At 36.5% G+C, this 27,118-nt stretch overlaps 1 protein-coding gene across 2 annotated transcripts; it reads right to left on the bottom strand.

The window, feature by feature from the left end:
* Positions 1 to 123: 123 nt before the first annotated feature.
* On the bottom strand, positions 124 to 26,771 carry Spz3 (Spaetzle domain-containing protein 3). Of its 2 annotated transcripts, none has more exons than XM_078183761.1 (8): positions 26,564 to 26,771; positions 20,992 to 21,472; positions 18,483 to 18,971; positions 15,971 to 16,202; positions 2,705 to 2,829; positions 1,749 to 2,045; positions 1,038 to 1,163; positions 124 to 349 (listed from the first exon to the last, which is right to left on the bottom strand). In XM_078183761.1, exons 3-8 carry the CDS (start codon positions 18,959 to 18,961, stop codon positions 157 to 159), a joined length of 1,452 nt encoding a protein of 483 aa, XP_078039887.1. In that variant the 5' UTR covers positions 18,962 to 18,971; positions 20,992 to 21,472; positions 26,564 to 26,771; the 3' UTR covers positions 124 to 156. The 2 variants fall into 2 exon arrangements, with proteins under 2 accessions (XP_078039887.1, XP_078039889.1); XM_078183763.1 differs by lacking the exon at positions 26,564 to 26,771 and adding an exon at positions 24,490 to 24,533.
* Between the last annotated feature and the right edge of the window lie 347 nt (positions 26,772 to 27,118).

Genomic DNA, 27,118 nt, shown 5'->3' with positions numbered 1-27,118 from the left:
ATATACACACCGTATGAGCGGAAATACAAAACAGCACGACGACTCAACGGAAGTAGCAATTCGTGTGTGGCACTGCAGTTCCTGTCGTGACTGCGACTGAATTTCAAATACAACCATGGCGACCCACGCGGATACGCTCGCTCCTGAGGAATCATTTCAATTGCGAGCATTCGAGGTGGAAAATTTGTTGGCGACCGGGTCGCATCTGCAGACGCAGCAAGACGGGAACAGGAACCAGTCCATGAAGATTCCTTTGCAGTCGTTATCAGGATCGTACGCGAGTAATCGGTGCCATTTGTACTTCTGCTCGCAGCCGCAATCGCCGGTGCAACGGTTCGTTTGCGTTTTTCTGTAACAGAAACGTTTCTCTCTTGAGCACTCCATTATTTATGCTTTTCTTCTCTTTAGCCGTGGATACGGAAAGGTCAGACCGTGGCGGGACATTCGCGTCCGAAGAAAGGCGGCCGGCGTTACCACGAGGATAATTGTTTTACGTCGCGGAGCGATACTGACGAGGGTTATGGATGTCTGGATTTTTAATATTTGACAAAATGTATGACGGAACGGTTGACTAAAATCGGTTGTTTAGGGAGAGAAGGGAATTCGATAGGTTAATGATTGTTCTGTGGTAGCGAATGGGTTGAGTAGATAGTAGATAGTAGATAGTAGATAGTAAATAGTAAATAGTAGATAGTAAATAGTAAATAGTAAATAGTAAATAGCAAATAGCAAATAGCAAATAGCAAATAGGAAATAGCAAATAGGAAATAGCACATAGCAAATACTAAATAGTAAATAGCAAATACTAAATAGCAAAAAGCAAATACTAAATAGCAAAAAGCAAATAGCAAATAACAATTATTAAATAGCAAATAGCAAATAGCAAATACTAAATAGCAAAAAGCAAATAGCAAATATCAATTATTAAATAGCAAAAAGCAAAAAGCAAATAGCAAATAGCAAATAGTAAATAGTAAATAAAAATACGGTGACGAAGTTTTCCCAGCGCACGGAAACGAATTCGGACGTGTACTTACGAGCAAACTTCTTGGTGAATGGCCTGCTCGAAGTGCTGTGTGTTTACGATCGCGCGAATTTTTCCAGCGCTGTTGCTCGCCCAATACGGCGTCACGATTTCGACTTTAGATTCGCATGCATCAACTCTGAAAAAGTCGGAAATCGATCTCTCGTACATCCTGTTTACTTGCAAACTGCACCGCGGAACGCAGTTTGTTTATGTTAGAATCGATAAAAATGCCATCAACCCTTTTAAAGTACTAATAACAGACAATTTTCATTCAATCTGTTTTTCCATCCACTGCACCAGCTGTCTATTATAACAATCTATTTCTGAATTGATAATATTCCACCTAGTATGGATATTACATTTATAAAATTCATTGCAATTAGAATATTATCCATTTACGAGAAAAACGTATAGATCAACTATAAAACTGTAAATATAAAATTAGTAACAAAATTTTAAAAAAGTAATCACGACGTCATCTACTAAAATAATTCTTTTAACAAAAAATTCGAGACATTCGGTCCATGTTTAAAAAAGTAATCGCGTTTTAAGAGGTGTCAGCATACTTTCCGGCGCGACTGTACACAATCAAATTACACAATCGCAGTGTCTGAAATAAGATACACGGAGACATAATGTTCCCGCTGCGTCGGCATTCGTTCTCAAAAGATTAGGATTCGTTCGACAACGGTGCCCGAAATTCCTCCTCCAGTTTCCTCACCTTCCGCTCTCGTTGTTTTGATTCTTTCCAGGGGATTGCCTCGGATTTCTGGTGTTTCTGATGTGGGCGAAAAATGAGTCGCCGGCACCGGTCTCGACATCCGGATCCAACGTGTCCCGAAGACTGGGCCCGCCGTCCGGGTGGTCGTGTTTCCTAGCTTCTCTGCTTTTTCGTCGCCTGCGCGTCCGATGGCCGGGCTCCCTCGTCGGCGGCCCGTATCCCGAGCTCATTTCGAAGTCGCCGTACATTCTCCTCATTAACGCCTTATTTTCATCAATAAAACGCTCTATCCGCTCTCTGGGAACATTTAATTGCATTGCTTTTATTCCGTCCTCCGCCGTTGCCCGTTGCCTCGCCGTTCTTATTATATTTCGCGTGAACTATAATTAACTGCCAGTGGATGTGCACTCGTTGACAATGTTGTATAATATTCTCTGTTGCTTTGATATATTTCTCAGCGAGTGCTTGGATGTTCATTTAACAGGAATTTGAATATATTATTTAGAAAACGTACGCGATGAATTAAATAGGCTAAGAAAAGAAGAAAATTTGCTTTCAAATAACGCAGTGGAGTGTAGCTCATTATATTACAGTATAACGTAGAGGATGATATAATTTAATGCGAATGTAATAGAAGGTAATGTATTATAATATAATAAATTCTAGATTTCAGGTTTTAAGTGACAAGAGTGAGTAAGAGAGAATGGAAGAAAAGAATGTGTGACGTCGGACGCATTTTTATAAGGGAATTGTGAAACGAGTTCAAAGCGCATAACTGCAAAGCTGAAATAAAGATATTAATAATAATGTTAATACTGATAATATTTTTCATTATTAATGATAATAATGATAATAATGATACTACAGCAAAGATAATCTTACTTTGAGAGCACAGTAGTATTAGCTCAGATCAGAGAACCTAATTGTATATCAGCGATACTTATTTTAATAATTACATCGGGTATGCATTTCCGGCAGTTGGGCAGAACAGCTGGTGAAACTTTTTGATGCATGGCACACCGCGTATCAGGTCGCCTCTCAATTCGACGCCTAAAGCAACGGAAAGAGCAGTCCAAAGGATCTGTAACAAAAGAGTTGTTTCTGTATTTAAAATCTATATATTAAAATTTATATTATACTACAGAGCAACACTGAATATGCAAATTATATATTCTAACTTAAACATTTTGTACACTAACAAAATCTAATTTAATTACAAAAGATCGTCTAACAGATTTCATATTGCAATCTAGTGTAGCATTTCATAGTTAAAAACAAGGAAATTCCGACAATTTAGTAAAAATCGAAATGAATGCAGCGATTAATCAAAATAATGTCTATTCTACGTTGCAATCGAGTGCACAGTGTCCTCGCATTTTTCCATGATCAAAAAATTGCAAATCACGGCTACGTTGCGCCAATTAAGGTAATCGCAGCAACGGCAATTCCTCGGTATTTAAATTTTGTAATCTATCGATCGGTGCGTTTAAAAAGTGTTCAATCGAACGAGCTTGATCGAGCGCACGCCGTAATTAAATTTTTCGCCGACGGTGGAGATTTCGAATGTAGACCGCGCGCGGGACCGACGAAATTACCATAAGACCAAAATAAGAAACGGAGATAAGATTGAGCATCGGGCGGTAGAAAAATCCTTGAGAGATATAGCGGGAACAGAGCCGTGATATCTTACCGGGGAAATTACAAGTCTGTGGAAATACGAGGCGGGCAGGAAGGGATCCTTGATAAAACGATCCTGAGCGTGGATGAACGGTCGATATCGGGCAACCACGCCTCGCGCCAACGTCTACGTGACTGTTTCGTGTATTATATTTGCATCGGACACGCGAGACGGACGAACAAACGGGCTACGAGCGACGGTGTAACTACAAGTGCAACCTGAATGCGCAACGGTCTCTATCGATGATTCGATACTTAACGGCGAGAGAGAGCGAGAGAGAGAGAGAGAGAGACGGCGTTACGTTCGCACCTACGCAACGTGCGACCGATAACACCGGCTCCGAGCGTACGTGTCTCTCGGGCGAACGCGAAAGGCAAACTTGGCCCACGTGTCCTCGTTCTAGATGCTGTCTATGAAAAACTACGATAAGGATACAATAGACGTGTACTCCCCGCGTGACGTTCCAGTCGTTTTTCGAGGGTCGATTTTACGGAGCGACTGCGAAATGGGTGGACAGACGTGAAGCAGGAAATACGGATTTTACGTTTATCTGTTTAATTTAGTCGCGTCTTTTGACAACGTAATTAATTCACTGAGCGTTTGAAGACGATTATTGATTCATTGAAGATTTGGAAATTTAGTGAAAAATTGTGTTTAAAATTTTTGTTTAGTGAAAAATTGATTCACTAAACATTCGAAGAACATAATCGATATACTGAAAAATTAAACAAAATAAATAATTTACTGAAAATTAAAAGAATCTAATTGAAATACTGGAAATTTTAACAAACTAATTAATTTACTGCAAAATTAAAAGAACATCATCGATTTGCTGACAATTTTGTGGAAGACAAAAGGGCACAGCCGATTAAGATGGTCACTAAAACATCGACGCATTGGGTTTTCATTTTTTTTTTTTGACAATGTTGCAGGCGAGCAAAAAATCTGAGAAAAATTGAGTACACGAGCCGTTATAGTACTTTATCAGGGAATTAATATAAAAGTTTTGAATATAATATAAAAGTGAGAAATCTTCAATTTTCCGATTTTTTTGGGGTTTTTCATTTTTGATAATCACAGCTTGCAACTGAGAAATCTGAAAAAATTCTATAACATCCGGCTTGATGTCCAAAATGAGCCATATTTTTTTCAAAATTTTAGAAAGCCGCTAAAGGTGGAGAAATGACGGAAAACCGCGAAATCTAATTTACCCTGTAACTACCCTCACGGACAAATTACAGGGTTAAAATTTTGCCCAGATGAGTTTTTATTGGTCAGCTATCGAACGGTGTATGACTCATTGAAAAACCTCTAAGGGCAGTTTTGACCATCTTAATCGGTTATGCCCTTTGGTTTCTCTCCTGCGGATGACTAAATCAAAATGGAAGCTGTCACCGTATACGTAGCACAAAGTAGGTATAAAGTATCTTTTTCTTTCTGGGAAACGTCGCGCATATGTACAATGAGCTTCAGTAACGTTTTGCTGGACACCCACGACTGGTCGCAAGGACGTTTGGAATGAGGAAACAATCGCGTTGTAGGAAGACCAACCTCGATGGCTAATGTCGTAGTAGAGAGAAATCAATGAGAAAATGTGTGAGAAGTTAATTAATTTAAGTATGTTTGATGTCAGCGAACGTGTTTTTACAACCGTGTAATATTTTTACGTCATGAAAAGAAACAGAGTTGATTCTGTTATCATGGTTACGTTATATGTATCATTGCTTTTATATACAATTACCTATAATGGTCTTTTATGCATATTTTACATTTTGTAGTAATTTTAATTTCGTAATAATTTATAGTTTTTAATCATTTTATGTTCTTGTTTTGATGTCTAAGAACTGTATAATAATTATATAATAATTATATAATAATTATATAGTCCAGTATAGTAATGTAATAATATAATAATGTGGTCATATAATAATATAAAAATTAATAATTACTTATTTAAAGTACACCGATAGTTCCGTAATAACTTATGGCTGAACTATTCATGAGATTGGATTTTAATTATGTTAGAAATATGAAATTTCAATGAAGCAAATTCGGCGCTTAGGGCACCGGGTCTAACAATATTGATCGCAAAACAAATTTGCGTTTGGTTATTTGCAGTTTACCGGAAAGTCCTCTAATTAGTGTTGGCCACATGAAACTCGGGACTCGTTAGTTTAGCAGATTTTGAGCACGATCGTTGTCATAACCACGGGGCAGCAACTCTCAACGTAATTACACATACAGATACGCGATAAATTGTAGCCAATTGTTCTTCAGCTTTTAAACAAAAAGCAGACAACTCAAGAAAAACAGATACGATTATTCGACCATCGTGGCTCGTTTTTATAGTTCTTGATAACTGACGACTACAAAAACAAGTTGCGAGACTCGAATAATCGTATCTTCTCATCCCTAATTGTCCATTTTTGTTTACAAGCTGTGAAGAACAATTGGGGAGAATTTACAGCAGCTGCATAATGCCTCTTCACTTTTTACCCGAACTTCTTCCTAATCCACCTAACATACTTTATACCACGAGGACGCAATATTGCACAATGTTGCAGAACAGGGTAGATCGCCGCAGACGAGAAAAAGCACTGAGGCTAAAAGCGTTAATTATGAAGCAGTTGAAACATTTTTCGGTTTTATCGATATTTTATATTTCGAAAAAGAGTTTATTGTACCATTTCAAATTGACATAGCCTTAACAATGTCAATAATTATAAACTATAAAATATAAAACCGATGGATGATGATATAATTATTCTTAACAATAATATAATAATTCTTAACATATCTATAATTCTTAACAATAATATATAAATTAACATGGTTCAATAATATTTTTAACTTTTTCTAACAGCTTATAATCTTTTAGTTATAGAATGAAACTTTTTTGAATTATAATTTTTTAAAATGACAATTTGCATAAACATTCACAGTCCATTGATAACAATAGATTCGTGATCTAGTATTTGTTAATAATTCATCCTTTGTTCCGTTACAGTGGACCATATTATTCACGAAATATTAGCCTCGTTTGACCAGAAAAATAAATAAAATTCTTAACAATCTCATCAAGCTCTTCTTTGCATCCCTTTTAAATACTAATTTTCGTAATATTAAACTGCGAGCTTTCACGCTTACTTTATTATCGATTTTTCAAAACTCAACTCGCTAATATTTTATAAAATCTGTGTTTCTTAATTACATCCCATACTTTTTTCTATCTTCTATCAACAACCCAATCCATTAGACAATCATAAATCATTTTCGAAGCGACGATGGAATTATTGATTGAATGACATTGTTTATCAAGTTGTCGCCAAGATTTTCCCGCCGAGACCGGCGAGCATTGTCCACGGTTAACGTTGCTCAGACACAAGCGATTGCGAAATTGCTGATCTATAACCGGAAGTCGGCTCCGGCGACGATCATCGTCCCACACTCGCGTCTTCATTCAGCAGCCGGTAGGCGTCATTGACTCCAGACGCGAGCCATCGTTGTACACGAGAGAAGTATGAACGGCGTGATGCATTTACCGCCAGATATGAATCATGCTGTGTATCTACGCAAGTCAATTACAACTTTTCATACGAATCGAGGCGTGCAGCGTCGTACCTCGCCGCGTCTATTACCGAAAAATATTGAGATACGAGCCCACGTCGCATAGCAATCCATCAAATTTTCCATGAAATAAAAGGAACGTCTTGTATTTTGATTTATAATCCATTAAAGCGCGATAACAATGCGTCGCGTGTCATTATTCTCTTTTAAAGCTGATCTTCGGACAATCGCGTGCCACTTCGTACACTATTCTTTAATCATCGAATTATGGCTGAATAAGTGAAATATTAGTTTTAAATGAAATATTAGTTTTACATGAAATAGTAATTTTAAATGAAATATCATCGTTTAAATGAGATATCATCTTTTAAGTGAAATATCATTTATCAATTGAGATATCATGTTTTCAGCGAAATATCCTTTTTTGCCTAATTACAAATATTCCGTTCGTAAATACGCAATGACGTGTACGCGGCGTTTGTAATTTACAACGAGTAATTTCTGGTAAACGTTCGATCCAGCGTTTCACGGGCCGTAAAAGTCATCGCTTGGCAACTCAGAATCAGTGAAATTATTTTGCCCCACGTCGAGTCCACGAACGACGTGTTAGAAAATTAATGCGCGTTTCAACGTCATAGGACCGTCGTTTATCGGTTTTATAGTCGCGTGTAATTGACGAACGCCTGTTCATGAAAGCGTTCGAATTATCAACGGATGGTGTAAGAATCGTTGTAAAAGTCAAGGAATTACCTCGCGCGACACCGACGTTAAACGACACCCCGTATTTTTCCCATGGCGCGATAGTCGTCGAAGCGAAACACGGGAAATCGTTCAACAGAGACATTAAAGGCCGCTGCACGTCCTCTTCTTCGGCAACTTTTTCTTAATCGCGACATTCCGGGGATTATAGTCACCGGACTCGTTCGTTTATCGAACACAAAATGGCGTCTTAGACGATTGTTTTAATCGATTCGACGGATCGCTGCTGAAACTATTCGAGGATTAACCCTCTGCGATCGTATTAAGTTTATACGTAGGTGGTAATACACTAAAATGTGATGTGCAACAATAATAAATAATATGCAACAGTAATAAATAATGTGCGATTATAAGAGAGAAAAACAAAATCTATTAATCTTTTTTTAAATTCAACGTTTTGTTATCGGCCGGCTGGGGCTCATTTTCGAACTTGAACTTTGGGCGAGGATTCAATCACTTTCCCGTGGAGCAATTTGAACTTTAGGTAGCTTAAATTCAAGCTGAAAGTGTCTACTTTACGATGCCACAAGCTACATTCCCGTGAAACGGTCTGGGATTTTTTTATGATTTTTTGAATCAAACTATCGGTGGTATTACGCCGGCTGGGGCTCATTTTCGAACTTGTACTTTGAGCGAGGATTCAATCACTTTCCCGTGGCGCAATTTGAACTTCAGGTAGCTTAAATTCAAGCTGAAAGTGTCTACTTTATGATGCCATAAGCTACATTCCCGTGAAACGGCCTGGGATTTTTTTATGATTTTTCGAATCAAACTATCGGTGGTATTAGGGCGTCTGGGGCTCATTTTCGAACTTGGACTTTGGACGAGGATTCAATCACTTTCCCGTGGAGCTATTTGAACTTTAGGTAGCTTAAATTCAAGCTGAAAGTATCTACTTTACGATGCCATAAGCTACATTCCCGTGAAACGGCCTGGGATTTTTTTATGATTTTTTGAATCAAACTATCGGTGGTATTACGCCGGCTGGGGCTCATTTTCGAACTTGAACTTTGAGCGAGGATTCAATCACTTTCCCGTGGAGCAATTTGAACTTTAGGTAGCTTAAATTCAAGCTGAAAGTGTCTACTTTACGATGCCACAAGCTACATTCCCGTGAAACGGTCTGGGATTTTTTTATGATTTTTTGAATCAAACTATCGGTGGTATTAGGGCGTCTGGGGCTCATTTTCGAACTTGAAATTTGGACGAGGATTCAATCACTTTCCCGTGGAGCTATTTGAACTTTAGGTAGCTTAAATTCAAGCTGAAAGTGTCTACTTTACGATGCCACAAGCTACATTCCCGTGAATCGGCCTAGGATTTTTTTATGATTTTTCGAATCAAACTATCGGTGGTATTAGGGCGTCTGGGGCTCATTTTTGAACGGGTGTGAATTCAATCACCTTCAGATACATTGCAAAAAGAACGTTTAAATATCATCACGTGAAAGATAAAACGATTGACACTAAATATATTTTGTTAAACGTTACGTATATTATACTTGTCTCTGTTAATTAAAATTATACATAGCCAATTTTTAGCCGACCTTATACATGACTTTGACATAACCTATACGTCTGCTACCATTTTGAAGAAACATAATATGACGATTTTGAAAGAATTTGACATCAGTTCATCATCTTTAATAATTTCAAGAATTTCTCAACAAAACTAAGAAATTTAATCTAAATTATTAACACGAGAATATTTGTTGACGTTTACACGTATTCTACAAATGATTTTGCAGTAACAAATTGTTTGTAAATTGTACAATATATGTGTACTTAAAGAAGGTTATCGTTTCAAGAAGAAATTAATTAATTTTTTCAGCAAAGGATAATCAATTTCTTCAGCAAAGTTTCGTTGATTTTTTCAGCAAAGATTAATTAATTTTTTCAGCAAAGTTTCGTTAATTTTTTCAGCGAAGATAAATTAATTTTTTCAGAGTTCGTAAAATCCTCGTTCTTTATTGTTACCGGAGCATGCGTGCTATAATTCGTGTCCTAGAACTCTGACACTCGGTCGCAGACAACTGGCGTCGTCGAGTGAAAGGAACAATAATTCGCGCCGAATCGATTCTAAGCTCGGCTTGACCGATATTGAACCGATTTAATGATCTGCAACGTTTAATAGGAGTGGACAGTCGTGCGATTATTTTCGGTTCTGTGGATAGAATGACCAAAAGTGGCTCGAGGTCCGGGAATTACGTTCCATGACGCAACCGGTGAAATGTATCAACGAATTGAGAATTTCTCCTGTCACATTCGGTGCTCATTAAAAAAAGGAAAGTAATTCGCGTGCATGCGAAAAGCTTACGTAACCAGAGTCTAAAGTTTGGAGCCGTTTCTCGATTATTTCAATAGAACACTCCAATAGAACTAAATAGAACAGAAGCTCAATTATCTGGTATTTTAATATCAGAATTCTCTATTTCGTTTATTTTACTCATTGTCTAATAAATTAAACGATTTGTATAACTATAAACTATATGTAGTTGCTACATTACGATAATCTAATGTCTTGAGAAAAATTCAAACAATTCGACCTAATTTGACAACAATTATCGCATATTGAAAGGTGTCAGAATATTTAATATCGTTATATTAATAAATATTTAATATCGTTGCTCGTTGTAATTTCAAGAAGAAACGTGGAATTTCTATCATTGTAAAATCGCGATAAATTCTAGCTTTAAGATCGAATCGGTTGCTCAACGCATGGCGTTTGTCAGTCGCCGTTCCAACCGAAAATATCCGAATCTTAATTCGCATAACTGGCAACAATACCACTTTACATAAACGTCAGGCCTGTTTCTCCTTGACTTTCTTCTCCCGTGGAACGGTGGACAACGATTGGACAAGGACATCGGCCGAATTGCTTCCGAACGGGTGATCTGATCTTGAAGATCGATGTTACGCTTCGTGGTCGATGATCGTGGATCAGCAATGCGTGAGATTAATTTACAACGCGCGGACAAAATAGTTCCGAGGATTAATATTCGAGCAACCGTGCTCGAGTTTCCTTAGCTTCTTTATTATTTTCTTAGCTGTTTTATTATTTTCTTAACTATTTTATTATTTTCTTCGTTCTTTTACCATTTCCTTAGTTTTTTTACTATTTTTTAATTAATTAAAGTAAAGCTGACGCGTCTAGAAAGAGTATTATAAAAAATATTATAAATAAATTATAAATGATTTCAACTATACTCAGTTAATATTTTGAATCACCTTGACGTAACCTTTTCAGCTAAAATAGCGTCAATGTAACCTATTGTATTTACTAGTGACAGCAACTATAACATTTCGAATTCAGCCGTGATTTGTTTACAGGAAAAAATATTTAACCTTCGAACAACTAGACGATGTTTACCTGCATTCTCAGCTTCGTTCATGAATTTTTCAGAACATATTTTAAAAGATATTTATCACGGATCTGCTAGTTTTTTCGCGATACTTATTTACTTAATTATATTTGTTAAGAATTAAGTAAATTGTGTGCAATATAAGTATAACAGTACGATTTGTTGGCGTGTTATATTTACAAAAAGTAATTTGACAAATTAAAGAGATTAGTATAAAAACCTAGCGACGTACGATTGCATTGATCACCTGGGTTAATATAACTATGATTTTCACCTAGTTTCCCCGAGTGAAGCATTCGCTACGCTGGAACCTCCTTAATATGTTAATACGCGTTATTATGATTTGCATGCTGCTGCGTGTAATTACGACTGGTCACGCACGTTGATAAAGTAGTATGTATAACCCTGGGGTACACGTCCATGTTATTTTCTTACAGTACCGAACGCCGGGACTGTCATATTGGACTATTCCCGACGCACGGTGTTGTCAGAACTTCGAATCGCGACCATTAATCTGCGAACATTTATAGATTAACAATCTATAACCATACATTACTGCGAAACGAAAAAATTGAGCAACATTGAACTTTGGAGAATTATATCGCATCAACTGACAATATTTCGAACTAACGCTTTATTATACTATTATTATTGACTATATTTATTATTACTATCGTTTATTATGTTATTAATTATCTATTATATTAACGCTGAATATCGATGCCAAAAGTTCCCACAATATTACAGTAATTTAATTAATAAAACCGAAACTAAGAAGTTCAGGAAATACCAGTTCAATTTTCTTTGTTATTCAAGATATTAGAACAAGAACAAATTTCTAAACTCAGTTAAAGATTAGTGTCAAATATGTTAAACAAAATATAAAGTGATATAACGTTGAAAATAATTACTCTATTTAAAGAGAATATGATATAAAATTGCATTGCTACAGATCATATAGAACAAAAGTTTGGAGGTTAGAAAGCGTTATAATCACCAACTGAATCAAGTTCAATCTCTCTCAATTTTCTATAAAAATGTGAATTCCATTATTTAATAACCTCCTGAATTATAGTATATACGATTCTTTTGAATCATTTTATTTAATAGAAGCTATACTGTATTTATTAGATGGCATTTTGTAGTAGAATTTATCAAACTAGATTTTTACTTTACAAAAATATTATTAGGAATGCTTAGTAATAATTCGGAATAACTAGGAATAATTAGGAATAGTTAAGAATAATTAAGAATGTCGTGCACGCCAAGAAACAAAAGCCTTATTTATTAAACGAACAACGCGACCCTACTTTCCTCAATTACATTCCGCAACAACGCGTCTTTGTTCGTCACTGGAAGGGTTAAATATAGCAAACGTTTCGTCGATCAGAGGTTTCGGATTTGTCTTCGACGAGCGACCACTAGGGACTGGAAATCGGGGTGGTCAATGCAGTCATAGGGTTACGGTCTCAATGTCAGCACACCGATCGACCTCACCGCGATGGCAGTGTCGTGCTGGGAATTCTTCCCGGAACGTATGCATCCGCAGCGGGAGAAATGAACAGCAACAGCGGTAAAAGGGGACACGAGGGGAACACCTGAGCAAGTGTAACCGAGGTGCATGCACCCAGCTGATCGTACGTTTGCGAGATTCTAAGGAAGATACCCGGGGTCATGGGTGCTGCGGTGAAATGTCACGCCACCGCGATACAGTCTTTGAGTGTTCCTGTATCCACGACCAGGCGTTCGATCACCTTTCGAACGATCCTCGATCGTGTGCCATCGTACCTCACAAGTGGGAGTCCATTGGCTGCCGTGTTCTACGTGGAACATGAACGAACCGCCGACGGAAGGCTATGCACCTACAGTGACGCCAAAAAGTCATCGACGAATTCTTCGATATTTGACCTGTTATCGTTTCTTGGAATAAATAGCATTTGAAAGCCTGGGTTTTTACTTTCGATGCATTCTCTTTGTATTACTTTTGTATAATAAGACAGAAAATCGTTTCAGTGAACGATGATTAGATTGATTTGAAGATTGAAACCTCCCCTTTGCAATGATCCCTTAAATTATGATGTGTGATTATAGTTCTTTGATTCGGTATAATCTGAAGAATTCACTGATGAAATTTTTATTGAAAAATGCGATTCAATATTATGTTCTGGTATAGGTGAAATTATTACCTATATCTGTTGATAATTGATAGGGTAAGTGATAAAGTAGCAGTTTATATAAATTAATTTAACACTACACGTAATATAGAAACACAGAAAATCGATTCACTACTTTTCCTTGATATAAATTTAAAAAATTAATTTTTTAAAATCAAAATCATAAATTATAAAAACGTTCAAAGAAAAATATCATTTCTACTAAATGTTTATACTCTTTGCAAATGAAAATCCTAACCAAGGAGCAATTTATTTATCAATGCTTCGTCAGAATTGAATTCGCATTTGCTGCAGTTAAACCTGTAAAAATAATTACTTTATCACAGTAAAAAGATTGTCCTAAATGTTCTCGAAGCTTCAGGAAGCTGTAAACAATTTCTCCGCTAGCAAAATTGACCTAAATGTTCTCGAAGCTTTTAAAAGCTTGAAATATTTGCCGAATTCTTTTAAAACAATTTCTCCATTGATATAATTGCCGATATTTTTCTCGGGAAGAACGTAAAGTGGTTCACGATCACCGCGAAGGTTATGGCAGGCTTTTCGAGATTATAATCGTCGGAATAGATTTATTAGAACTCGCCTGATCTACACCAGATCTCGATGCAGGGGGGACTAAAGCTTGACGAAACCTGCTTATCTATTCTACGATCGTAGCTTGTGTGCTCGCGACTCGCTAATACTTTCTACTCACAATTCTTCCGTTCTAGCCGGCTGTGAGTCACGCCATTGTTACTCAGCAATTGTAAGAATTCCATGAACAAAACAACATTGTCGAATCGACAGTGTCACGGCTGTGAACGCTCGCAATTGGCTTTCGTACGAGCGCGCGTTTAATCTCGCGTTAGCCGCGCGTTAATCGAAACGAGTTTACACGGATCTGCAGAAATTTTTTAGATACGTTTGTTGTCTGTAAAATGGTATCTGTTCTCTACTATAGTACAAATATAGCAATCGTATATTATTGGTAATTATTTATAATCTGCACAGTTGTTTTAAAAGTATTTGGACGGAATCGTCAGTAAATTTAACAAAAATCAAAAAATATACTCTATGCAATAATAGTATAACAATTATTATTTCATATAATAATATAAAATATAAATAAGATAAATTATATATATAATATAAATTTTATATAAAATATATGTAAAATAAAGGATCACTAATTTTCTCTTGGCAGTATAGTCTAGAACTGAAATTAATTGATGAAAATTTTTGACGAAATTATTTATAATATTTCGCAAATTTATGAAACTTCGAATTGATTGTAAATACGTATTATAAAGCTACGAAAATGAAATCCGTAGTTTTACAAAAAGTTTTACAAAATCGTATATTAGAAATATGTGATATATAAAAAAATATATAACAATCGTCGCTCAGTAACTAACACTCCCAATATAAACCGACAATGTTGTTCGAAGTTAACAACCGAGCTTAAAGCTCTTACGTTTTATGTAATACGTAATTGGTCTTGCAATTAGTTACGTTATTCGAATTTGCTTAAACAAACGGCACATGAATATTGCATTGCATTTGCAATTATAATGTAATTACGTTAACACGACACAGTGTTTACACGCACTCGTCGCTTGAAATACCAAGCAAGGTAATAATTAAGTGTTAAATTCGACGGAATACGTTCAGCAATAGTCTGATCGGAAATGATTCTTTTTTTTACAACGTAAAGAGATCGTAACCACGGCGCCACGTACGGGACCGAAGTACTGTACAGATGGCGCAAGGTAAAACTCGTACTATACGGCCATTCTTACACGAGGTAACGAGTGTCTTTACATCGATAGATAAGGAGAAAGGAGAGGAACATCCAAATACGGAGAGCATATGCAAATTGCATACCGTATAGCTGAGCTGAATATTTTTGCAAGGGGTTCGACCTTAAGAAGTTCTGCCTTTCAGCGGAACTATTGACTAGAATCTAGCGAACCCTTTCTTCCCTTTCCAAGAGAACGCTCGGAAACTATTTTTCCTTCTTAAAATTTCATCGACAAGAAGAATGCGCTCTTAAAATACCGATATTAATTAAATTAAATTTAAGAGTCAACGACCATCGAATTTGAAGCAACGAGTATAAAAGGTGAACAAATTGAAAACCATTTATTTAAGAAACATTGCAATTTTTATAAAGTAGGTATTTAATAGACTGTGAATATTTATGCACTTATGGCATTTTCCTTCTTGAAATTCTTTCAACGAGAAAAATGCGCTCTTAAAATATCAATATTAATTAAATCGAAAAGAGTCGAAGACTATCGAAATCAAATTTGAAAAAACGAGTATAAAAGGTGAACAATTTGAAAACCATTTCTTTAAGAAACACTTCAATTTTTATAAAATATATATTCAATACATTATGTATATTTATGCACCTATGGCAAATGTAGATTTTTAAAATGCAACAGAATTAATAGCATTTCTCTTTTCATTCCACACAGTTATTAATTTTTCAGGTGACGAAGGAGACGCATTTAAGCGCTGATTTTTGTAAAATGGCGTACGAAATTGAAAATAAAAAGATCCACGGTCCAGTATTTAAATCATATAATTTTTTCAGTAGTTGATTTATAAAAGTAATTGACGAATAATGACGAATACTTCGGAATGTTTCGTCTCGAATGGGAAGGAGTGTTAGTCATTGCGTGAATGCGGTAGGCGTACTCACCGGTATCTGGACGAAGGTGCCATTGTTCAATTGCGGGTAAGAGTATAGCGGCACCACGGGTACTGAACCATTTTTCAAAAAAATTGGTCCTTGGATGGGCGTGACGTGGGCGTCTTTCGGAATGTCTTGCTCGTCGTCGTCGTAGTAGTCATCGAAATCGTCGTCGTAATCCAGGACAGCGTGGACCGAGGTTTTCGTTCCTGGACCGCCTTCACCGCTAACTCTCGTGTACCTTCGGTCATCGAAATTCCACGCCATAATTAACGATCGCTGGACGATAGCGCTTCGTACATTTAGAGGGAAAAGATTTAAACGATACTAAAGACTCGGCGAGATTCTAGAGAATTTTTAATTAAAATTTCCTCTGTACCTCCAATCGCGTTCTCGGAAAAATGTTGAAAGTTAAACTTTAGCGAAACAATCGATCATTGACACCGGTCACGAAACAATAGAATTTTATCTGTGCTTTCGATCAAATAAATTAGTTGTACAAAAGTACTTAAAATAACAGTTAATAATAAGTATTGAAGTTATTCACGGGAGAAGTGGAATTTTATCTAATTCGAGAGGCCATTTAATAAAAATCCCGTTACAGTTTATTAAATATTCAACGACCGTATATACGCGCCACGATTGTGCCAGCCCCGCAGCCTCTTCATAATCCAGCGAGCGGTAAAACGAGCTCGATAATCGTCTCGAATACTTTAAACGTTTCCGGCGAATTCCTCGCAAAAAAGTTTCGATCGCGCGAAAGTATTTTTCGCAATTTGACGCTCTACACGCGATAACGAAAACGCCCGCGTTACGTAATAATGAAAAGCAATTAGCGCACGGTGTAGCCCGGTAGCGACGAGTAGAAAGTTCTACCAAAAAATCAATGGGGGAATTTCATGGTGTAACGCGTCGTTAATGGGCGCGCGGGAGCCCGCGTCTTAAAGAAAGGGACATCGAATAAGGGCGTCCGCCGTCAATTATCCACGGCGGATACGTTATCTCGATCTTTGAGAAAAAAAAACTACTCGATAAACATTGAACAACCTTCGTGTCTATAAGGTATGCGACAACACGACGTGACGTCATATACCGGTTGTTTCACAATATGTGAAACTGTTTTGGAGATTCGATTTTCAAGATTAAACTGAAAAAAAGACGTAAAGTTTAGAGAGAAGTTATTAAAGGGTTATACTTTTTAAATTTGTTCTTTACCCTATTGCGTTGCTTTCTCTTCGATAACAATACAAAAATTATTTGAGAATGTCTTGTCAAAATAAATTTTCAAATTGTAGTCTTTTTTTAATTAATTTACTTTTTCACTTGATCTTTTACTAACAATAATTATAAACAGATTTTCGTACGAACTGAAATCTTTTTAATTTGTATGAAACGGAGACGAAATAAGTGTTAAGTTTTCCTGTCAATATCTTATAATATAGTTAACAATACAGTTAACAATATAATTAATAATACAGTCAATAATGCACTTAAATATACAATCAATAATACAGTCCCTTTTACCATTTGCAAAAATAGATTTATCGTACTCTGTAATATATTTATTAAATAGTCACAGTGATCACAAAATAAATATAAAATGAACTTAGCACTGATCTAAAACAGAATGAAATCATTGTTTAAACGAAAAAAATGGTCCGCGTGAAATGGAGTCGCCTGTAAACCGATGACATAATTGCCGGGCGGTCGGAATGGGACTCCATAAACGAGTACGTCAGATGTTCGTCAGATAGTCATTAGGAATGCGCGGCATGCAGCGAAGAAACCGTTCAACCGATCGTTATATAAATAATTGTACGGACAATTAACGTGACTGTGTAAACCACTTTCGCTGCTTAAGCAATGACTGTTCCCGCGCGATGGAAACATTGATATGCAGTTTATCGGGTGTCACACGGCGGATAATTGTTATGGGCCGGCAATTATATTGTTTGGAAATTAACTGCTGACTTTTATGACAGTGATTATTGGACCGCGGATACTATGAATGTTTAACAAATATGAGTAAATTAAATGCGAAACTGTGTTGACGTTGCGTGCATTTAATGATGTTGTTATTAATGTATTGCGATGATTGAAAACGGGAAGGCTTTTTTATCTAACTTATATTTCTTTTATTAAATTATTTAGTAAATTGTGATTTGGAAATATAATTTGACAGATTTTGATATGATGTTATCAAACTCTGTCTATTATACTTTTATTGTTATTATATAAAATATTTGAATTTATATTTACTTAAATCTCCTGTTATTTTGATTAAAAAGTATACATTTTTGTTTATAATTTCCGTAATATCAATATACAGAATATGCTCAGTAGATCTAGCGTTAATAATTAATCAAAAAACAATTTGACTTTTTACTCCAATAAAATAAATATATCGTCTTTATTCAGAAGTTTCTCATTAGTTTCTCGCAACCTATTTCTAAATATTATATAACATTGCATCAAATAAACATATTATTACAATATATTAAATATCTCAAAAGATATTTACCCATTTGGCCTCTCAGGATAGCTCTCCTCCTCAGGCATCCTCGACGTCCTCTGGTTGCTCTGGTCCCTGTCGACCTGGGCCCGTTGCTGTTGCTGAGTACTCGATGGTGGCGGTCTCATCTGTTGTTGCTGCTGTTGCTGCTGCTGCTGTCTCGGTTGGGTCCTCCTGAAGTCCTGATTGTAATTGTCGTATCTGGTGTCCTGGGACGACGAGAAGGACGAGTGCTCGACGTACGGGTTCGAATTCGTTTGCCTGTTGAAGGTCGACTGATGCTGTTTCTGCTGCTGATAACCGGCGGGCGGTATGTACGGCTCGTTTTGGAACGGTTCGCGGTCGTTGAAGTTTGGGGCCGGTGCCGGCGGAAGCACCGCATTCAAACGAAGGTTGTTCACTGACGAATGCCCTCCGGTTTGGCCACCGTAAAAGAACGGCGTGGGCGTTGCCGGCTGATACGGCAAGGTAAAGTTGACCAGCGACATTTTCACGGTTCTGCGGACAGATCAGATTTTCGACAATCATTTCACATCGCTGTTCACAGCGAGTCCTCGTTGCACCCTGGATCTTTGTGCTAGCTATAGTAATTTGACGCGCCGAGTGCCGCGTCGGTGACATTAATTTTTAATTGATAAAATCATAGTTTTTGTTAGGGAAACAGCGACTAAATTGCAAGTGTAATCTGTTTTGAATGACTTTGATAGATTAGAAGTAATAGATTGTCATTTTAAAATTCCTTTATAATATATTGCTATATACTATTTTCTATATATTGTATTTCTATATACTGTATTAAATTATAACTATTCTGCCATAAATCCGCGGTTTATTTATCAAAGTGTGAAATTTATTTGTAAGGAAGAAACTGCATGTTATTTGGATATTTAAGATATAGGTGAGTTGAACTAGTATTTGCGATAACGCTTTAATAGCATATATGACTTAAAGAAAATTCTAAAGAAAAGCATGCAATATATAGTATGCGGGGTGTATAGCACACACTGTACCGAGTAAAAAAGCCTAGTAAGTATAGGTCGAAAGGTCAACCGTTCCCGAGCTGCAAACATTTCGTTTGCCAGCGTCGTGATTGATAGTAACCGTGCGATATCGACGGAACTGTGTACCACTAATAAGATCCACTATCGCCGATTCGCAGCCGGCTGATTCCCAATGAAATCTTCGATGCGATCGAACGATGACGTTCCGAACGCGATTTATAAACACCGAGGGTAAACACCGCATTCGATAGAAGCAAGTGCGTCAATCACGATGCCGGTAAACAGAAATGTTTATATTTCAGGAACGTTCGACCTTTCGACCTATGTTTGCTCAAAGCTTTTTTCCATCGGTACAGCGTATTCTATGCACCATATAAATATCGAACGCTTTTTTTCGAACCACCTTGTATATCGAACAGTTAGTCGAAAACGGCCGACTGGTTAAATGACTCTGTTATTGCGAGAACCTTCGGAGATGTCGAACAACTAGATGACCAATCTCATTAGTCTTTCGAAGAATGTGCACTTTTTCATGCGTGTTTCGTTAATAATTAAGATGTTTAGCTTGTTTCGCTTCAACATTTTTGCTTCTTGTTTATAGCTTTTTTTTTCTATAAGGAAAGATCTGAAACAGAGGGTGAAAAAGAAAGGAATCTACGAAGCTTAAATTCCGATCTCGAAGATGTCCTTGACAAAGCAGAGTAACTTTCAGGAATTTCATTTATGACCTTACTACCTTTTTCTTCTAGGTTCTATCGTTCAATCGAAAATGACGATGATTTTGATGATATGTGAATGTTTGGTAAATGTAATCAGGGTTCAAATGAGTATAAAATGTATTTTAAGGGAAGACATGATTAAATTCTGATTTACATTATTATTTAACAATTATGTGCTTTTTGTAAAGTATATCTTTTCTTGCTCATTGTTATATTTTCCATTCTTAATTATTGTATAGTATACCTTTACTTTTAACTTTAGACTTTGTGTTTACTTTGCATATAGATAATTATATTATATGTTATAATTATTATAATATTATTTGTTTAGAATTCACGACTACCTTTGATCTTCATTAATAACTTTGGATAATTATAACCTTGTACCTTGGAAAGTATCATAGTAAATAAATTGATTTAGAGTGTAACAATATAGTATATATTATATGTAACATAGCACATATTATAATACATTATAATATTACACAGACTTTAAATCAATCTGCATACTACGAAAGTTATTTTTAGCCGTCTTCCGTAGACTTTTGCAGGAAATATTCAGGATCCAAGGTATAGGTGGATCCCAAACAGCAGGTTCTCGGAAGCCGCGGCGGCATATTTTAAATGAACAGCAATAAACTGCATTACATTACACCGGTTACGAAATAATTCCCCGGGGAATTCGAATAGCTTTCCAGAAGGACACCGCATCTGGATTAACGGGCGCCATTTTACGAAGTAATGTACTTTGCATTTTAAACATTTGCGCTTTAGCAATCATCTTCGCGTAATACTTACTATAAAACGAAGGTCGGCTCGCCTGGATGAGAACTTAGATCCTGCTTCGTGTTCTTTAACTGTGCACAATGCGACGATGATCCCGTTGAAAATGGCGGCTCACGACCATGGACATCGTGCTCCGGAAACCACGACTGTTGCGATCCCCAAATATCGATTCTATATCGCGAACAGTTTTTCAATACGAACACACGGCAGTGATACACGGAGCGACAAATCTCGTTGTTTGTTCTTCTTCTTCTTCTTCCTCTTTGTTTTAACTGTCTTTTTTTCACGCGCACTACAATGAAAATCTCAAGACTCTTTTGCGTCTTCTGAAATACGGAAACATGATCGATGCTTGAAATATCCCCCGATTGTCCGGAACGCGAGTTATTCTTATTTTCCTGGCACCGGGAGCCGCGATTACTTGGACATGATTAATATCGTCTTCCTTTCCTTTTTCCTTCACCGGCGGCACCGCTGTTAGCGCGAGATCAGCCTGAAACGATAAAGAAAAGTCGATATGTAGCGGATACGTCGTTGACGGGGACATTAATCATTTTTTTGGTGCTTTATAAACGCTGCCCTAGGAAATGATCAAAAACGTATCACGCGATGAACGGAATATCTCGTGAAAGGGTTATTGTTCACTTATTAATATGTTTGTGGAAGGACACTGATTATTATTCGATCACGATAACTTCCATCTAATTCGGAAGATTTTTGTTTGTGGTTATTTGTTTCTGTAATGATTTTAATCAGTTGAAATTAGTATACCAATATTCTCAATTTTTTTTTAACCCTTTCACAATTTTCAATTTTACCTACCTTTTAATGCCATTTTATTTCTGAATAAAACTTTAGCGTTTTTTAATTATATCTCTCAATAAAAGTTTGTTTTTAGTAATTGTATTTTAGTATTATATACACGAGAATATAATTTATAAAATGTATAAAAAAATATACTTTATAGAAATGAGAATTTTTAGATTAATATTCCTCGTTGAAATATTTGGAAAATTAAAGTGTAACGCTCATTGTAACTATTTCGACACCTTTCTGCACAGCAGCGAGCTGTTCGATAACAAATAGAACTTGATGCACAATGTAAAATTATTCCGCGGAGTATTTTTTCTATCGAAAACAGAAATAGAATGGAACCGGTTCCACACTGTCCTTTACAATACTGAGAAATAAATGTGCTTGACCCGACTGCTTTTCCCTTCCCTGTAAATGTATACTATAGCCTAATGAATTTTTTTCATTAAATAGATACTAGAACCCGATTATCGCACAGATCGATCATGGAATAACTGGCAATCTAACGAGAACAAAAATATGAACGAGATATCTTGTCGATAGCATTAGAGCAAGGACATCGAGTCGCAGGATATCTTTCACGTGGTCGTAAAATGGATGAATTTAATGGTAATAAATTCCCCGCAAAATATTAATAATATCGACAGATGAAACTTGTCTACTATTTTACCCATATCGTGCATGTAAATAAAATATACATTGCAAATATTCTATCAGAAAATCAGCCTGTAACAAACAGTGACAAAATTGGACTTTTCGGTTTTTTTAGTCCATTATTTTCGCTCTATGATATAATTAAACGAAATTGTTGAAAATACAGTTTACATAAAAATCTGTTTTTATTCAAACAAATTTATATTAAAAGTATACACGAATTTATTTTTACGTTGAGATCATGTTTTAATACTGATCTTACCATGTCTGTCATTTTCATCCTTTCTACATATTTTTATTTTTAATTGTTCACATTGTAGACACTTTTATTATAAAAATTGACTAAAGAGTCAGTCAATTACATTACGATAAGGTTATTTTATCAATTATTTTTATCACTCAATTATATCTCAATTATTATTACTATCACTATATTTATCACTCAATTATTATCAAACAGTGTCGTTAATACAATGATTTATATTATACATATGAAATGTTCACTGGAACATGCTTCGAGGATTTCAGCGTCTATGTCTGTTTCTTACGCAATACGTAGCACGCAGTTACGTTTCGCGAACAAGACCATGGCATTTAAGCTCCCTTTCCTAATTTTTTCATTCCGATACGACATATACTTCGGGACATGCTCGTTAATTCTTCTTGGAGATGCTTTCAATTATTCAGTGTATTTTCATCAATACTTGTTCAGTTTCGTGGTAACAATGTGCGCGGATTTCGGAACACTATGTAATACATGATCGTTTTTACAATTTCGATTGCTTTAGTAGTATAATGTAACAAAACTTGATGTGTAAAGTATAGTATAAAATAATATAATATGTATAGAATAATGTATTGCAATGTAATATAATCTAATGTATTTTAATGTAATATAATGTAATATAATGTAACGTAACGTAATACAGTATCTATAACATAAAATAATGCAATGTTTATGCTATGGTAATTAAATAATTAGATAAAAGAAAACTTCATAGATAATAATTCCAAAAAACAGTGTTTATTTCGTGTCCTATGCTATCTTTCAACTTTTAGAAACGTCTTCTGGAGTTTAAATTGTCAAAATCCTGCGCTATTTGGTAAAATTATTTTTTATGAAGTAATGTTATTTAATTTGATAAAATTTTCAGTTAAAACGAATTATGCAATAATTGATTGGTAAAATTGAGGAGACGAATTCTTTTACGCTCTAACAGTACGCCGTTCGCACGACAATCACGTCGCACCACGCAGAAAGTGAAATTCCACGCGATTCCAAATTTGACGATTCGGCCATTTCGTGAAAGTCGAGTGAAAATAGAACTTCCGTAGAATGTCAAGCAAAGTCTACGCCGTGAATCGTCCGCATCGTTTCTGTTCAATGACGCAAAGGGGTTATTTCTCAGTCCGGATCCGAGAGAAATGTTTTTCGGTACGGTTGCGAGATAAAATGAGGATTCTGGACATGGATTCCAACCTTTATCTCGAGATATACATTACAGTGGGATCAATAAACTGTTCTAACGTATCTTTCCGCGATGAAGCAATAAACTTTCCTGACATTTTCTTTTACTCGTTCGTAGAAAGCGTTCCGTCACTTGATGCAATCGTCAACCGAAAATATGTGCATATGCAACGCGAACGCTTTCTCGACAAATGAAACGGAATTTCCCTAAATAAATTTCCCTAAAACATGTAACACGTGTCGCAATAATCGAAGAATTTGATAAACAATTTTTATAAATTCTATAAAAATTCACCTTGCCATTTCATGACTATCTTTCCTTCTTCTCGATTTTTTTAAAAACTTTTCTATATTGAATACGTTATAAATTTTAACCAAATAAAATCGTTAAACAATTACATAACTCAAATTCAATTTCAGTTCGTTCAAACTATTGTCTCTGTAATAAACATCAATATATCACTTATTTCCAATGTAATTTATTAAGACAGAACATGCAACTGCTAGATTATTATTTCTAAATCTTTAGAAAATAATTAATCAAATATCTCGTAACACTTGTTAATTCAGCTTACCTCTCCAACTAATTTCGCCCCCATTAAATTGCATTGAATCGGTGTTATTATCCAGAAAGCGACAAGAAGTTTAAACGACCATACGTCTGAATATTAGAAAAAACTCCGACTGTTAAACGACAGGCACTGACGGGCTAATATCTTTATGAAGGAAAATTATGCAAATTACGCGAACGCGTCGGTATGCGAGTGGACCCGGTTTCGCACGGAAACACCGGGGGGAATCGCGAGTGCCACGTGCCCATGAAAGATGTTCACCGAACGGCGAAGACGTAAGAGATGTAACGCGTCTCGTCGATATCTACACGCGAACCGATAAAATTCGTCCGCGTACGAACGAGTTTTGCCACTCGTCACTTTCGCCCATCGAATTACTTTCTTCGGAACCGAGTATGCAAAGCATGCTTTCACCGAAAACGAGGCCCGCGGACCTTCGGCTCTTCTACCGTTTCGAAAAAAAAAGGACGTCGCATAATTCGTTCGCTCGAAAAAACGTTTCTATCGACGCGTTCGCGTTTCGCAAACTTGTCTCGATTCTAAGACACGACGTCGCTCTTTCTCTGGTCTCTTATGTCATCGGTTTTATCAAACGGGAACTTTATAAATTTGAGAAGTTCCAAATTTTTTAACGAAAATGAGAGTGAAGGGTAGATATCTAAAATAAGATATAGTATAAATTAATGTAGATATAGTATAATGTAACGTAATACGTAATGTAATTTACTGTAATATATAATATACTGTAATATGCAATATAAGCGTCGCATTTTCTCTTCCGTCTTATGCCGTCGATTTTATCAAATACACAAGATTTATAAATTTATGAAATTCCAAATATTTTTAACAAAAATGGTAGAACAAGAGGTAGATAAATAAAATGTTATACGGTGACTTTTGCACTCTATTTTTGTTTGGAAAATGCTGGAATTATCCAATACATAAAATTACGAAATTAGCTTCAAACAAGAGGTAGAACAATAGAATATTATGCTGCGATATACTGATAGTAAGGAGGCTCACAAATTAATTAATTAATGCATGAAAGTTGCAAGACGTTGCTGATGTTAAAATAGATGCAATCGTCGTCCTTCCAGCCGTGAGACAAAGTATATTTCGTGCAATTTTTGTTGCAATATACATGTATATAAATAAAGAAGTTGATTGAAAATATGTCTTACGAAAACGTTCATACATTTCCAATAATTATAAAACAAATAACTAAAATCATCTGCATATCATTGCACTCTAAGAATTTCATTAAGATGAAAATAATAAAATAGTTAATAAACAAGATATAAACATTCCTTACATAATCAAGTGCCTAATGACTCAGTCGCCTATGCGACTCTGGACCTCAAGAAGAATTTTGCACGCGACCAGATTAATTTTATGATAAATGAATAAAATAACTTTCTTGTAGAATATTATCTCGATTATTTTTCTATTTAGCTAGTGTAGATATTTTTGTGGAAGTTTGTCTCTATCTTCTTTTCTATGAATTTATAATATTAGTTACTTTGGACAAAGTATTATGTGTATCACAAAGGTATTACATAAATTATTATTCATCTCTCTTTTACTCTTTTTTTTCTTTCTCTCCGGAATTACAAGACTTCAAATCAACTTCCAAATGTAACCATCGTAAAAGCGAACATTTTCCTACCAAATTGTTATCGAACCTGTAGCGCTGGTGAACGCAGCCAGCATTTTCTCATCGAGTTACAAGTCTTCGAACCAAGTTGCTAAAGTTACTTTCCCTAAGGCAAACATCTGCCGACCACATTATTATTCAATCCGATGCGTTCGTTACTCAAACCAAAATATTGTCGAAATTGTTCTCCAGCTACAGAGGCCAGAAGACCGCAAACAAGCAACTACGATCAAAGCAAACAAAATCCGAGAACGTCGATTCGCATCGGATCATCGGACTTAGCAGCTCCGAAAATCAGCCTTATTTATAATCAACGAACGCGGTGTCGCCGTAATTTACTTTCGATGTTTCGTCCGCGTCGAGGTGTCAAACGCAAGAGGCAGACGTCGCGCATCCGCGCGGCGGTCACGATCGAAAGTTTACCTGTCTCGGCGATCCATTCTCCTGGTTGACGATGCGCGGACAGATTCTCGGCGGAAGAGCACGGGCACACGCACCGTAACAAAAATCTTCTCCTCCCCTCGCTTTCACTTTCAGCGATCTACTTTTTTTTTTCTCGGGCGCGTTGCGGCCGCGATCGTGGCCAGGATCTACGCGGGATCCGAGATGCGATCCGCGGAAACACGAGGTATTCGCGGTACACGTGGTGAACGCGCGCGCGCGCTCGCGATGTATCTCGCTCGTTGAAGTCGCCGAGAGGCGAGTCCGAGACGCGCGAAACGCTACGGTTGTCGAGCGACAACTAAAAGAGAAGCGTTTTAAACTCCGTCTCGGCCAGAACGGGGATAAAAGAGAGGTGTCCCCCGATCATGAAGTGTAGCGCGACCTATGGGTTCTCTCTCACTTTCCGCTCCTTGGTGCCCTCTCCCTCTCCTCACGCCGTCGCTGCTCCCTACCCTCGATCCTGATCGACGATTTACCTTTTTGTCCCGAGCGATTGGTTAAATTCACCGTTTGCTTTTTCCGCGAGAACCGTGC

Source organism: Augochlora pura, chromosome 6, assembly GCF_028453695.1.
Source record: "Augochlora pura isolate Apur16 chromosome 6, APUR_v2.2.1, whole genome shotgun sequence".
In the NCBI taxonomy this organism is placed as follows: Eukaryota; Metazoa; Arthropoda; class Insecta; order Hymenoptera; family Halictidae; genus Augochlora; species Augochlora pura.
This window is presented reverse-complemented; position numbering and strand designations above follow the sequence as displayed.